The sequence below is a fragment of the Syngnathus typhle genome, linkage group LG9 (assembly GCF_033458585.1).
Source record: "Syngnathus typhle isolate RoL2023-S1 ecotype Sweden linkage group LG9, RoL_Styp_1.0, whole genome shotgun sequence".
NCBI lineage: Eukaryota > Metazoa > Chordata > Actinopteri > Syngnathiformes > Syngnathidae > Syngnathus > Syngnathus typhle.
The window spans coordinates 8425657-8440087 of record NC_083746.1 but is presented as its reverse complement, the minus strand read 5'-3'; the positions used below and the strand labels follow the sequence as shown (position 1 = coordinate 8440087).

The following is a 14431-nucleotide window of genomic DNA, read 5'->3' as shown; positions in this document are numbered from 1 at the left end:
AAGGACGTGGCGGCACAGTAAACAGCGTTTTCACAAATGCATTTTAGTGAGGCCTCTTAATAGCCAATACATCTGTGTCCGCAGGCGCGTGTGATACTAGAGGTACACCTCAGGGAGCACATCCATTCTGCTGGGGCCGCAAGCGACAGGCTTCTTTTCATTGGCTTCCATTACTCTTATCTGATCAGGGCCAGGTATCCTCTCCTGCACCATCAACACAATCCCAGGTCGCCCTGACCGACGTGGCCGCATCTTTCTATCACTCACACTTCGGACGGGGATACCATTACCAATGTGAAGACTAATTTTAAGTTTGACTCCATAAAAATAACACTAACAAAAATGTGCCTGCATCAGTGCTAGAATTTGAATTGACAAGCTACATTAATTCATGAAAGCACAAATGCATCTAAGAAAAATGCAGTATTAATTTAGTGTTGTATTGTACCGGCATTACAATAATCTTAAACGCACCACTTTTGAAAGGTTTTGCAAAGCCTTTGCAGACATTTTCGACTGAGCCAAAAAAAGGATGATGAAAGGATGTAGGGCCAGGCCAGCAGGTGCACGTCTCTGTCGCCATTCAACCCACTTTGAATACTTCGTTAGCCTTCACGTCATGGGGCTCTCGCTCGCTTTGGTCACCTTAAAAACAAGAACTAGTCATCAGCAGTGTGGGGAAAAAACATGACCATCTGAATTTAAAGAGAAAAAAATTGACACTAGTGTTGAAAAATGTTTTAATTGCTTAACGCAGCCAGTCCTGCGGACAATTTCAATTCCGCTGCTTCCCAACATACATTTCAACGTGTTGACATGACACAGAATGATGCTGCCCACTTACTGTACAAACACCCCTGGTGTTTGTGTCACGTCCACGCTACGATGCGCCCAACCAAAAAGGACAAGCTCTCATTCTGAACAATGACATTGCCGGCAGAAGTGATGCGCAGCATCCTGCACGTCTTCCAAGCATGTTAAGACGACCGGTTTGTTTTGTACATAGTCAATTCTTTTAATTCTGCACCAATGTCAGAAAACAATTTAAAAAAAAAAAAAAAAAACGTTCTTAGACACTTTCCTCAACAATAACATGACCATGCATTAGTCTTTCCACTTTTGACTAAACCACAATATCATGAGAATACATATTTGCAAGTTGGCAATACTAAAGTCGTGTTGTTCCAATTGAATTGAAGCTGGTTCACAGACATGAGCGGAATATGTCGTTTAGAGTGGAGCCTGGTTAAATACATGTCAATACATACATGTTTTATAGTCCCCACACAGACGCAACACAACAGACCCCATACAATGGTCTTCTGAAGATGCTTCCAGCTGTCATTTACATAGAAATGGTGCCATCAATATGGGGCATACACATCTTTTAAAAAGTGTTAAGAACTGACCTTGCACTGAAAGTGTTCATGCTCTTTAATGTCTGGTCACAAAACGGGCTAAACATTACAAATATATAATATTTCCCATTTAGTTCAACCTTTTGTTACGTTCCTATCGAACGCTATATGAAAACAACTATTGACGGGAACTAGTGCAACCTGGAGGAAGGCCTGGTCTTTGTGACAAGGCAGGCACAGAGTAAAATAGACAAAATGAACTCCGAAGCAACTCCAGAGTAATGGCAGATATATTAAGGCCATTTTGAAGAATTACAGGAAAAGAAAAAAAAAAACACAGTGTCAGACAGCTTGACTTGCTACCCACCCTGAACACAAGTCATTCAGGGCAGTAAAACAAGACGAGACAGTCTCTTTTTTTTCTTTTCTTCAGACCCCCGTCCCCCAAGTCCATTGTGCCAGCCTCCCCCACATCCATGGTGAGAAAAGGCCACTCTTCTCCATTCAAGTGTGTTCAGTTTTGGTGGAATTAAAAAAAAAAAAAAAAAAAAAAAAAAAAAAGAGAGAGAGTGGCATCCTAACTAGTCTTTTCTTCTGCAGAGCCAGGGAGTCCCGGTCCGTCACGACTGTTTTAGACGCTTCCGGGGAGGACCGAAGGGCGGGCACTGCGCCGAGGCCAGGGCACGGAAGGCCTCGGCCACCAAGTGAGGGTGTGACTGGATCATTGACTTCCAGCCGGCGGTCTCCATTATGTCTGTAGCGTGGCTGCGAGCACAAACACAATCAGCTTAATGCACAGACATTAAAAATCAATGAACAGAAATGACATGCCGAAGCAAGTAAGTGGCTTGGGACTTGACATGAAAATTAAGTTAATATGATTTTTCTTTTCCTTTTCATTCTCAAACTCAACTTCAGGCTATTTAATGCTACTCCCAGTTGATATATAAAAAAATTCAATGTATTTTAAAAAAACAGTCTGTTATCTTAATTTCAACACTAAATCGCATCTGCGTTGCCACAACAAAAGACTGAACACAAATGGTGCAGCAACACGTAGACAACATACCAGTACTCCGTAATATATTCTTGATCCTCTGCAAAGAACTACTACTATCAGTGCCGTACTGATGAGCTGAGAAAATGTTCACATTCCATTTTTCAAGACATCCAACCAGTCACAATCACACCATGACAGCTTGCCGATTATTCCAGGCTTGTTAAAGCACATTACACAACCACCCCAGTGAGATGTAGGCGCATGAAATGGAGCCCAGCTTCAAGGTGCCATGAAAGCACAAGAATATTCATTGGCGAAGCAAACTTGGCGACCACCCTCGGCTAACAAAATGGGAGAAAAGGGCTTCATTTGCGGAGTTTCTCCAGGTACAAGTCTATTAATGATACGACGCCTCAAAGTGAAAAGGCAAATAGTGTGCCGTCCCGCCAGGGCTAAAACAATGAATTCTAATGCATCTGCGAGGGACCCAGATAAGCGTGCGTTATTCATCTTGTGTCACATATCAGCTAATTACATACTTGCTATTCCAGTTCTTTCCATCTTTACAGCCCAGCTGTCTGAGGACACTGCACCTATGGCAAGGAGATAAAAAGGTAAGCATTCTGGGATGGTAAACAGAAATGGCAGCAGAAATTCATCACGGGAGGTTTTCTCCCCGCCTCCCCCTTCTTCTACAGAGATACTTGCCTGTTGATAAAATCTATGGCTTGTGCTTTGAGCTGCTCGGCACTGTGCAAGTCTGCGAGGATGAGGTTGTCGGCCACATTCTCCACCGAGAGGCTGTTGCACAGGGCCTCTTCACACATGACTTTTAGACGCTCCAGAGCGTACTGGAAATGCACAGAGAGAGCAAACGCTTAGCTACCCGCTCTATTGTCTAATAACGTCAAACCATAGCACACAGGTGAAATAACATCCTATCCAGTGATTACAGCAGACTGACTAAAATAATGGTGAGGAAGGAAAAAAAAGTTAAAGTTAACTTTAGCTCAGTGCTAAAGCGGAAGTACACAATCTACACAAAAGTATTGAGACATGAAGCCTTAAACAACATTCATATTGCTCACCACTATTTGGAAAGAGATTATTAATACAGGAGTAACACAAAAAAAAAAGAGAATAAAAATAACACTGATTTATGACAGTTTCCAACATGCAGGTTTGCAAGAGTAAATTATTTTTGTGCTTACTTTGTCTGCAGCTGCCAGCAGGTTGTCTGCCATCTTCTCCAGGTTTGGGGCCTTCCCTGTGTAGATGAAGCCCATCATTTCCTTGAAGACGTCAGGGTCCACGTCGCTTATATCGACACGGTTCTAGGAGGAGGGGTAAAAATTAGACAAAATAAAAATAACATTCTAAATAAAGTTAGTACTGAGTCACTTTGTACCTTTTTACTCTCTTCCATCTCATGCTCAAACATCGCGTTGAAGACAGGCGACCTTGCTATGAGAAACAGATCCAAGAGTGATAAATATAAACGCAGTCAACAAAAACCTTCTTCAGCGGTGTACAGCACTTGTCAACGTGTTGAATCACAATTTGTGCTGCGTGGTCCACTTTTACCCCAGCAGACACAGTGCTCAAATAGTCAGCAAGGCTTTCAGTCTCGCTCGGGTCAAGCAGGGTAGTTGGATGGATTAGCAGCTTTTGGCTGCTTCAGACCAGCCAGGAGTTTCCGACCCCCCCGGTAGCCTTTCAAGGTGCTTATGGCTCTGTGAGGGAGGCCACAGGTCTCACAAAGGCCATTTTCAGCACTTCTCTGTCATGGGCGCTTGTTAAATGCCCTCAGAGCAACATTTACAAGGCAAGATAAATCACGCCTCCCTAATGGATTTGCAGGCAGGAAGCATCTTCATGTCAAGGTATTGCAATTACATTAGAACCCCGCCACATTCCTAATGGCAACTTCATAACAAGCAAGTTATAAAACGGTTTGGGCCAAAGCGTTGCAAAGCACCCACTCGAGTCCTTCATACCTGCCAGGATGGATTTGTGGGCTTTGAACTCCTGGCCTCCCACGTAGAGGCTGCAGTCGGTGAAGCGTGAACACTCCCAAAGGTTACCCAAGTCATCAGACAGCTGACACTCAGGTACCTTCAGCATGTTCATGTTGGAATGACCAGAAACGTTCACAGAGTCCTGGACAACGCTGACCTGCTCAGACGACACAACAATGCATTGTTGGTCGCACCGTTGGAGAGGAGAACTTTTGCCTAGTTGCAGAGGAACGGTACAAGTTGAGCAATTACCTCACAGAAAAGCGTAAGTTTGTCATCAGGCAGAAGTCCGTTGGCTTCATCGAGGAGGAAATCTCTCCTGATGAACTTTTTAAAGCCCCAGTCTTTGCCTTGGACAAACCTGTAGGCTCTTTGGCTTTCTGCAACAACAAAAAAACAAAACAAATATGGCTTTCGGATTTTTTCAAACCGGAGCGGCACAAGTGCATGATGATGATGTCCCTTACCCATCGCTTTTGTCTCCTCTCGTTTAGCATTCAGCAAAGAAAACTTAAACTTTGCTCTGACTTCACTTTTTGGACAACTAACGAGAAGTAAATACAATGACAGATAATCTTTGCTTTCATCATCGAGTCCCTTTGGATTGACTCGCAGACACCTGTCAAGGAGGCAGAAAGCCATCAGGAGTGTTCAAAAAGGAAGTGACACGCTGGCAACTAATTTTGCCCAAACAATCGTGTCAGGCCTTCGGGGATGAGCCTCCCGCTTATGACACACCGACCAATTATCATGCAACTACAAAAGGCATGCTGACTATTTACTATGCTTTTGTACCACGCTTTGCAATTTTTGGGGGGAACACATAAAAGAGACTGCAATGTTTATATTGAGGGAAATAAATAAATAAATAAATCACAATAATAAATAACACCCCTTTCTTAGAGGTTCTAATATTACTTTTATATAATATATAAGCAGAAATGAGTCACGGACCACTTCATCTTGTCGTTAGGGCCCGAGGAGAAGGTTGAACTCTTCAGCACCTCCCCCATTTCTTCTCTGCAAAAGCTAAAGTTGTTTATGGTCCACATGTAGGAAAATTTGACAACCTTGACCTTGGCGCCAAAAGAAGAAACATGAAGCGTTTTTAGTATGACGGAACATGATGATGTGCTTCTGTGAAGAGAAGCGAAGCCAAGTGCTGATTGCTTCCAACCTGTGTGTAACACCAGCTTTCTGCCACAGGTCCACTTGACATCTCCCCAGGAGGAGGGGGGGTGGGGACCCGTGACATCACCACTTTGGAGGTAGCACTCGTTTCTCTAAAGCACTAGACGGTGCAAAAAAATATTTGGGCAGAAATTCAATTTCACCTCACCAAAAAAAAAAAAAAAAAAAAAAACAAAAACACTGAGGCAAAATTCCAGTCAACAATCACAAATGCTCAGTCAGTTCAGACTGTACTGAGCTCTCTCATGCTTTTTTATTATAGGGTTGTACAGGCAAGACAAGGCAACCTTGCCAAAATATTTAAGGGCATAACTCGAGTCAAACCTTTCCAACTTGTAAATATATCACTGTTTTGGCAGGAACACACCTCGGAGCATGTTGCTGTGGCACTTGACAACAATTGCAAATGTGAAATGGATTGCCTGACTCTGCTCTGTGCAGTCAATGCTACAGTTAACAAGAGCATATGACCAAAGAAGGATTGTTTGTTCAGGGGTATATTTGTGAATGTTAGAGTTATTATACCCTAATCTCCCTCGCAGGACTGATCTAACAGGTTGTCTGGCTTTGCTACCAGGAGACAATCCAATGTAGTGGTTACGTGAGCCGACACCGCTGAATGCAAATGCAACTCTGCTAGTACCTCCAAACTTTGGTTAGAATTTGTGGTCAATTTTACAAACAGACACACAATGTAGCAGCAACATAGTAGAATTTACAAATGTGAACTTAAGTCTCACCTCTGAGCAGTTTTAAGTAAATAAAAGGTGGTCCACGTCTAGTTTTTCACAGGATACTTCATGGTCCTATCTTCATGTTTCAGCCTACAAGGAAAACAGAGCAAAGGTCTTGGAAATCACCTAATGTCTCAAATTAGAGCTTTCACATTACTAGTACATGTGTCTGAGTGAAGTTTCACTACTCATAAAAGAAGAATTACTAAAATAAATGTTGTAAAATCAGCAATTATCATTAATTTATGCGTAGTTAGTTTGGGCTGTGAATACCTTGCATTATAATTATTGAGTCATTTATTTGTATTTAATGCTGTTGAAGCAGACCATATTGAATGAATAGCAAAACATTCATCTGGAAATGTTTCAATCAGAGTAAGCACAATTTAGATTCTGGCTGCATTGCCATTCAAACGACAATGATGCAACTGCCACTTAGCTTGTTTACCTAAAATCAAGACATTTTGCCCAATTAAAAGAACAGAAACTCCATGAAACATTCTTGATACTGGAGGGTTAATTGAAATTCTTTTAACATCACTTCAGTGACACACTACATCAGATTGTCAACAGCGTTTTCGATCAATGTTGTCTCGCGTATTAACCATCATTAACGCCCCATTTAACACGACGGCAATTTCCCAAAAAACAAACAAACAAAAAAAGAAAGTTATTTCCATCAACTCACATCAAGACAAGAAAGTCTACAAACTAGCGCGATCGTACTTAATCCAAACTAGCATTTTAAATTCTCGCTAGCAAGAGTAGCGTTGCTTTCTCGTTAGCTTTTGACCGCAAATGCTGCTAACAACAATCAGCTAGCTTGACACAAACATTAAGAACGTATTTGTCTTCGTGTTAACACATACGCGTGTATATCGATGTCGCTGTCGTGGAGCAATCCAACAAATGAATCAAGTATTAAACGAACTCAGATTATCTTGACATAGTATAAAACAAAGGGCCTTTGCAGCTCATTTGACAGAATGCTAGCCGACCAAGCTAACGTAAGCCTTCACGTTTCGATGCAATATGCTGGTGAGAAAACAACGTCGGCTAACTAGCGGCTAGCCTGAGCTAATATGTACAGCGCCTGCCAAAAAAGTTGGAAAATTCATCGTGACGGCGTACCTTTCAATTTCATACTTCCGTATGTATCGAGTAAGGTACGTCGCTTAGTGTCACGGGCGCTCCTGTCACCATCCGTTACTTTGGACTCTTTTTCAGTGAGACTCTTCACAAGGTTTCTTTGTCTAATTTATATCTGAGCTAGCTAAGCGTACTGTCTCTAGCTGATTTGGTTGCTATTTTAGCACGCTAGGCGGCGTCTACTGCGCACGCGCAATTTTCGAAGCCGACAAACGTCAACATACGCGTAACATTTTGATTATTATTAATTTAAAATTAATTCATTACATCATCATAAGCTATTTGCAAAAAAATCACATTTTGCCCAGCATGAGGACGGTTCTATACCTCGGCGAGCTCGTGAAAGGTGCTGATCTAAGTTTTTCTCCAGGACCAGGTTGTTTCTCTCTTAAGACTCGTTGTCCACGTCGTCATCAAAGGGTTGTTTCACGTCAAAACCTCATGACTAGTACAAAGAATCAAGTGCAATTACCATCTGAAAAGTTCCCGACATTTCTTAGCATCCTGCACGGTCTAAGTTCTACTGATACTAACCCACACTTTTTTAAAAGCACATATTTTGATGCATTACATTTCTAGTGTTTTCTTTGAGTTACTGAGCATGGGTATAAAACTGCACCACAATATTTTATTAACATATAACTCGAGAATGTTTTTTTTGGGGGGGAATTGCTTGTGAAGGTTGAGGCTGAATGAAAACTTTTGGAATATTATTAATATTATTCAGTATCAAGTAACACTGACTGTCTTTTAATTATGATGATATTTCATAAAAACAACCTCACTGGGTCATTTCTGACCCACTTATGCATCAAATCAATCAATCAAGACATTTTTTAGTAAATAGTGAAAAATGTAAAAAGATTTTGGGATACTAACTGAGGTCAATGCACTTTGCAGACTAGATATTTCACTTCAGCCACACCATGCAAAATAAACAATCAAAATTTTAGTGTGTTACCATTAAACTACCTAGCATAAAAACTAGTAAGTCCAATTACTTGTATTTCAAGGCAACACTGTAGCAATGGGATTATCCCTTGAACAGATTATTTATCCAATTTGTCTCAGAGGGGACCCCAATCATGTCAACATTTTTGGTCAGAGCGATTCGACTAGCAAAAGAACTGTCACACAATAATACCGTACATTCAATAATCAACAACTCTGGTGAGTATGGAGTATTTATAATTAAATGCTTTGTGTTTTTGTCATGTTATTAGATAAATATTGATTTTTAAATCCGCCAAATGTTGTCTGCGGCACAATCTCGCCTTTTGTCAAGTATTGATGGATTCTATAATTGAAACATGATTGCGGTGGTATTAAGAAGTAAGGCCAAGGAAACAAATTCACGGCCCACCACCGCATCTTACACTGGCTTCAACATTGTGTCCCGCATCGTGATCGTAGCTTTTGCTTCCAACGTGTGATGTCTTAAAGTTATTCTACGGTGTACCTCTCAATTTTTTAGATCCTGTCTTATTCTTGATTTTGAAGGACTCAGTGGTCGAAGAGGTGGGTTCATCATCTTTATACACTATTGCATGTTCACGTTTGTCTGAAACTTGTCAGGCTTGATGTGTTAGATGAAAACCCAAGTTTAATTTTCAGCCAGCCTTCGCATTGTCTTTCTGTGGGCCTCTGATGTTTCTCCACTATAGCAAACACAAAGCGGCTTGGGTTAAGCCATTCGCTGAGATGGGACTCTATAATGGCTCCATGTAGGCCTGTAAAAACTATTTCCCCTTCAGATAGATCATTGGTGTCAAACTCAAGGCCCAGGGGCCAGATATGGCTCACCACATCATTTTATGTAGCCCGCAAATTTTGCATCAAATAGTCTTCACTTTTTCAAAATAGGAATATTGCTAGCAATTTTTATCACCATTCATCCTTTTAAAGTATTTCAACAGTTTTTACGAGTCTCTGATTTCAAAACTAGTTATTCATCAGTTTGTTGTGAAGCCTATAGTGTATGTATATAGAAGACATTGACAGTCTCCAATCAGTATACATTCAGATATTAAAAGTTTGTACGGCAATGAAGATAACCCCCTCCCAAAGTATGAAAAACAATTTGATCTTGGTTACATATATTGCACGTTTTTGATATGGAAACTCCTAGCAGGTATCGCAGCGATGATTCATTGACCTGTCTTGAAGTCGAGGGGCTGGGAGATAAGACCACTAGACAAGAAGATAGTGGGAATGCTTATCAGGGATTTGAATCACTTTAATTTAAGGGCAAGAGGACTTTACTGCATATGTCAGCAGGCAAAAAAAAGCAGGAAGGCTCAAGATGGTATTTTGAATACTTTTAATATCAAAGCAGTATATATATCGGGTACCTCACGTTTGAACCTTGTAAAATCTGACTTAAAAAAAAAAAAGTCACATGACTTTCCAGATTAATGTGGCTGTTTTTACATTTGATACCAGAGGGAATAACTGTGACCACAGCATTGACATGGAATCTATTTTAGTCTAATTAGAGGTCCTTCAAATAGTATTAATGTTCTTCCTGGCAAGAATCCAATGGCCCTCGTGATGAAGACAGATAGAGACAGCTATAAGTTATAAGGTAGGAGAAAAAGGCCACAGTGACAAGATGAGCCCTGCTGACCTTCTCAAAACTTGGTCATTGTGAGCAAAATTGAGTGTGACATATAGTCTAACGCCTTCTCTCCTGGCTTTTGGAAAATGGACTCCTAACATTCAACAAAGAAGTTATCTGAAAAAAGATTCCAATTAAGTCGGATTCAGATCTAAATAATGAAATATATGGTAATGACCCAAATATGAAAATTGGATATATTTCAAAGAAAGAAATTATAGACCTGGAATATATATATATATATATATATATATATATATATATATATATATATATATATATATATATATATATTAATGTATGTACTTTATCATTGGTAACTTGAACTGCTGATGTTTGCCATAGAGGTGTCGTTTTAAAACATTTGATTTGCTGCAGCTTTTTTTTTTCTGAGTGCTTGACGTTCTTATTTCAAACTCCACACAGCACTGGAGCCAACATTTGATCCCGATACTTCTGGATTACGGAGCAGTGTCATGTGACAATTCTAATCTTATTGCACAAAATGTGCAATGAGTCAAATATTGCTATCCTAATTTGACTGTTTTCTGCAAATTGAACAGTAAAAAGAAAGCAGAATCTTTTGTCTAATAAAACGCCAAACAAGATGAAATTAAACTTGGTTGCACTTTTTTTTCTCAACTAAGTGATTCCATTGTTTCCCTTCCAACAAATCTTGGAGTTTTTTTTCACAATGCTGACGGGGCTGATTGTGCGGCACGAAGCAGATGCTCTGTTGCCAGCATGGCCGCAGCCAATTATTGTCATTCTTCATAGCTCATCTCTCACAGAGCAGTGAACAAAATTACACACTACATCTATTATTAATATGCCACTTGGTATGAAAACAAGAGAGCAATTTAACCAACATTTATCCTTTCAAATGTTTGATACTTAAACATGAGCCCTATTTTCTTTGAAGGATGTACTGTTATACATAACATAAATACAAAGCAATACCGAGATACATTTTGTGTGTTACAGCGACTCAGATTGCAAGTCCGTTAAGCGTGTGCAGTGTAGGCAACGCTGAATTTAAAGAGACCGAGGGGACCTTTGAATGAAGTCGGCTGTGTTCACACCCACAACGGCGCAAACGTCCATTTGTATGTGCGCCTGTGTACAGAAATACCAAACTTCACACTTGGATTGTACTTTTGGAATAAGCTTGGGTTGGGCACAAAAACACAAATACACACACATACACACACACGGTTGTCAAATTCAAAGCAAAATGACGTTGTTAAGAGCAAGCCACAGTAAATCCTCACCGATTTGTAAACAATGAAGCGTCTGTCATATTTGAAGGGGGTGCAAACACAGGTAAGAATAAGACGTCAGGACTTGACGGCGACGCAACTCATTTTCTCATGCAGCAGGCTGATGATAACCTGTCGTTCTTCTGGTCCGCTTCACACCTGCCAGGAGCTTCTGCTTTTTGACAAGCTCCTGTCTTTTCCGGCCTTTCATCTACACGCTGCACAAAAGAGAGTTTAGAAAGTCTTTTATCTATGCCTGGGGGTACACTTCCTTGTCAAGACAGAAATTCATCCAATTAAGCCTATGGTACCACACTTATAAAGAGCTCAGAACAGGAAGGGGTCCAAATGTTTTTCCATATTCCATTCTGCATAATCACCAAAAGCTTAAAACTGTACTCTTGAACTCAGCTTGTTGTTTTGCCAACGTGGATTCTGTTTCGTGGTCTAAAGGTTACTACGACGACGAATGGAAATGTTTTTATTTTGCAGTTAATTGCCAATAAGATCGACAAGCACATGCAAGGATAAAATAAAAACATCTCAGTATAAACACAACGATACAGACAAAAGTACCTTTACAGTGTTTAAAGCTTGAATTGGAAGTCAGTTGGAATGCAACCAACTTTACTCTCTTGTATTTTCTCCTTGTACATTGCATTTGCAAAGCACATAGCGGTGCAGTGAAGAGATACCCGGTATGGATGCATTACTGAGAGACTGTCCGTGAGCAACTGCTGATCCTGGGAACCGATAAAGACAAGCCGGGCTTTCTAAAGGCTGGAAGAAAAAAAAAAGTGGCTAGCGAGAGTCACGTATACCACACAGACTAGGAAGGTCACCGACTGCCAAGGAAGGGCCAGACGTTCTCCACAATGCCCTCAACATCTCTGTTTATCGACATTATTCAGATATTGTGAAGGGTTGGTGCAAAAGAAAACATGTAATGGGCTGCAAAAGTTAATAAATACAAAAATCACGACATTCTGATATTGGCCTCTATCCATCACGGCATGTGGATTGATTAGAAGATAATCCTCCCTATCGCCACTTTTGCATATGGTCGTTTTAAGGACATGCTTATCTTTTGCCAGGCTAATTTCCCCGCACTCTTTGATAATCCGCACCCATTTGCATTTGTGAGCAAAGCAAGGAGTCACATTTACGGAAGACTTTTACTGTGTGACCTGTAAATTTCTATATAATATTTATAAATAATTGTTGAAAAGATTGAGGACTATGTAGAGCTCATTTGTGGAGATTAAGCACGATGGTGACAGTTTAAAGCACAGTGTTTGCTCTCACGCTGGATCAGTCCAATTTTTATCCATGTTGATTGCAATTCATCACTTTTCTCAGGATGAGGAATAAAACCCAACTGGCGCTTTCATTCTTTATTGCCATTTTAGCAAGCACATTTTCGAGCAGTGTTTAGTCACTCATTTTCCTCCACTTTTCTGGGCAGGTGTGAGGCAGCCCCTTTACAAATTAGCCAACGTCCCGGGTAATTTCACTTTGATTAATGCAGATACGTTCGTCTTGGGCCGCACGCCCCACCTACAGTCTATTTGGTATAAATTACGGAAGCTATTTTGCTGCACAAATCCAGCCCTCTCCAATAAGGTGCTGGCTCATGTGTCGACTGGGGCCTCCAAACTACCCCTTTGCCTGCAGGAACCACTAAAGCTTTTAATTGCCTTCTGTGCAAATGGTCCTTATGTACTTGATAAAGTATGTGCAAAGTCACACATGGGTAGGCTGACTCGCTGCGTGAATGAGGGAGGGGGAGAGAGAGGGAGAGAAGGAGACTACGATCCGTGATATCACAATGATTAGGATTATGCTGCTTAGCCTACCTGTACAGCTAGTCGCCCACGTGATTGCTTCCTTCCTGTGTACATTGGGAACCAGTCAAGTGGCTGGTCGCCCCCCCCCCCAAGTTAAGCGATAAATAAGTGCAACTTCAGTGGAAATGATTGCATTCTGTAACGTGCCTGAGAGAAGCAGGCCATTATTAATGTGATTCTTGTCCTGACAATGCTATTTTCTAAAAGGTAATTGCAGATTCAGATCTCTGAGAGGGCCTGACTGAGAGTAAATGGCACCTCTTTAATTACGGTCTCCTCCACGTCTCCTCTATCGAGCCACGGAGATGTTTATCGCTCCACGGGATTGTGGGGAAAATGACTCTAATGGGAAATGACCAGTGTCTGGGAAGCTGACTCAGATTAGAAGCGACATTTCTAATTGATGGCTAAAGAAATCCCCGGCTGGGTGACTGGCAAAAGTCACTTTGGTGAAAATGTAATTGGAGTGATTGGAAGGGGTTTATAATCTCTCCTGATGCAAGCTTGTGTTCACTCAGACAGCAAGAAGAAGAAACAAAGCACAAATGAGAAATTCAGTATTGATGACGAGATGAAAGTTTCGCACTGTGGGATGAGGTGATCGTTTGGAGACATTTTTGAAATGAATCCTGGATTTTACCACCAGAGCACATTTAATTTAATAATTACTGAAAATGTGAATGTTTGTCTGTCCTTGTTTGTGTCCAGTAATTGACTGGCGATCATTCCAGAGTGCAGAGTATGGAAAAGGTTTTAGTCATGCAGCCCATGGTGACCAGTGCTCCATACCTCCTGCCGCCGCTGGTTTGTGGAGTTTAACAGCTGCTGAATCCATCAGTGCTTTCTGTCAGCAGTAACAAATTCACTGCTCTTTTCCACCTGTCCCTCATTAGTTGACATTTGGGCGCCGGACAGCAAAATCTGTGAGGTTTTCCAACTGATGTGAAATGTTGAAATGACAAAATAATAACCACATCTGTCTTGTGCATTGCGGTATTGACACAACATTACTGCTAGCAAATTGTTTGTGTGTTCCAAAGATACTTCAAGCTTATGACTTCTGAAGCTCCTGACATTTGACGGCTGATGGGCGCTTCGCAAAATGGCACAGCTGGAAGTGGCAACTGAGATTTGTGTGTGTGTGTGTTTGTGTGGCGACAATTGCAGACCTTATATAAGTAGACCTTGCTTGATAGTGGTCCTTCATTTGGAATAACTATTGCAAAAAGCCTCAAAACACAGACTCATCCCTGCTCAC

The 14431-nt window shown here is 41.0% G+C and overlaps 1 protein-coding gene across 2 annotated transcripts; it reads right to left on the bottom strand.

The window, feature by feature from the left end:
- Positions 1-726: 726 nt before the first annotated feature.
- On the bottom strand, positions 727-7625 carry spopla (speckle type BTB/POZ protein like a). 2 transcript variants are annotated; one of them, XM_061287323.1, is made up of 12 exons: positions 7433-7625; positions 6308-6391; positions 5554-5667; positions 5331-5452; positions 4844-4995; positions 4629-4756; positions 4356-4533; positions 3767-3822; positions 3570-3692; positions 3067-3209; positions 2898-2951; positions 727-2123 (listed from the first exon to the last, which is right to left on the bottom strand). In XM_061287323.1, the coding sequence occupies exons 3-12, from the start codon at positions 5629-5631 to the stop codon at positions 1979-1981; spliced, it is 1179 nt and encodes a 392-aa protein (XP_061143307.1). In that variant the 5' UTR covers positions 5632-5667; positions 6308-6391; positions 7433-7625; the 3' UTR covers positions 727-1978. The 2 variants fall into 2 exon arrangements, with proteins under 2 accessions (XP_061143307.1, XP_061143308.1); XM_061287324.1 differs by lacking the exon at positions 7433-7625 and adding an exon at positions 7171-7335.
- Between the last annotated feature and the right edge of the window lie 6806 nt (positions 7626-14431).

What these genes read in the sequence shown, in the direction of transcription:
- spopla (XM_061287323.1), bottom strand. Translation starts at nt 5,631, where the DNA reads ATGTCACGGGTCCCCACCCCCCCTCCTCCTGGGGAGATGTCAAGTGGA. An exon ending in AGAGGAGACAAAAGCGATGG is followed by an intron (nt 4,757 to 4,843) that starts GTAAGGGACATC and finishes TTGTTGTTGCAG; the next exon opens with AAAGCCAAAGAGCCTACAGG. An exon ending in TGCTGGCAGCTGCAGACAAA is followed by an intron (nt 3,210 to 3,569) that starts GTAAGCACAAAA and finishes GTGCATTTCCAG; the next exon opens with TACGCTCTGGAGCGTCTAAA.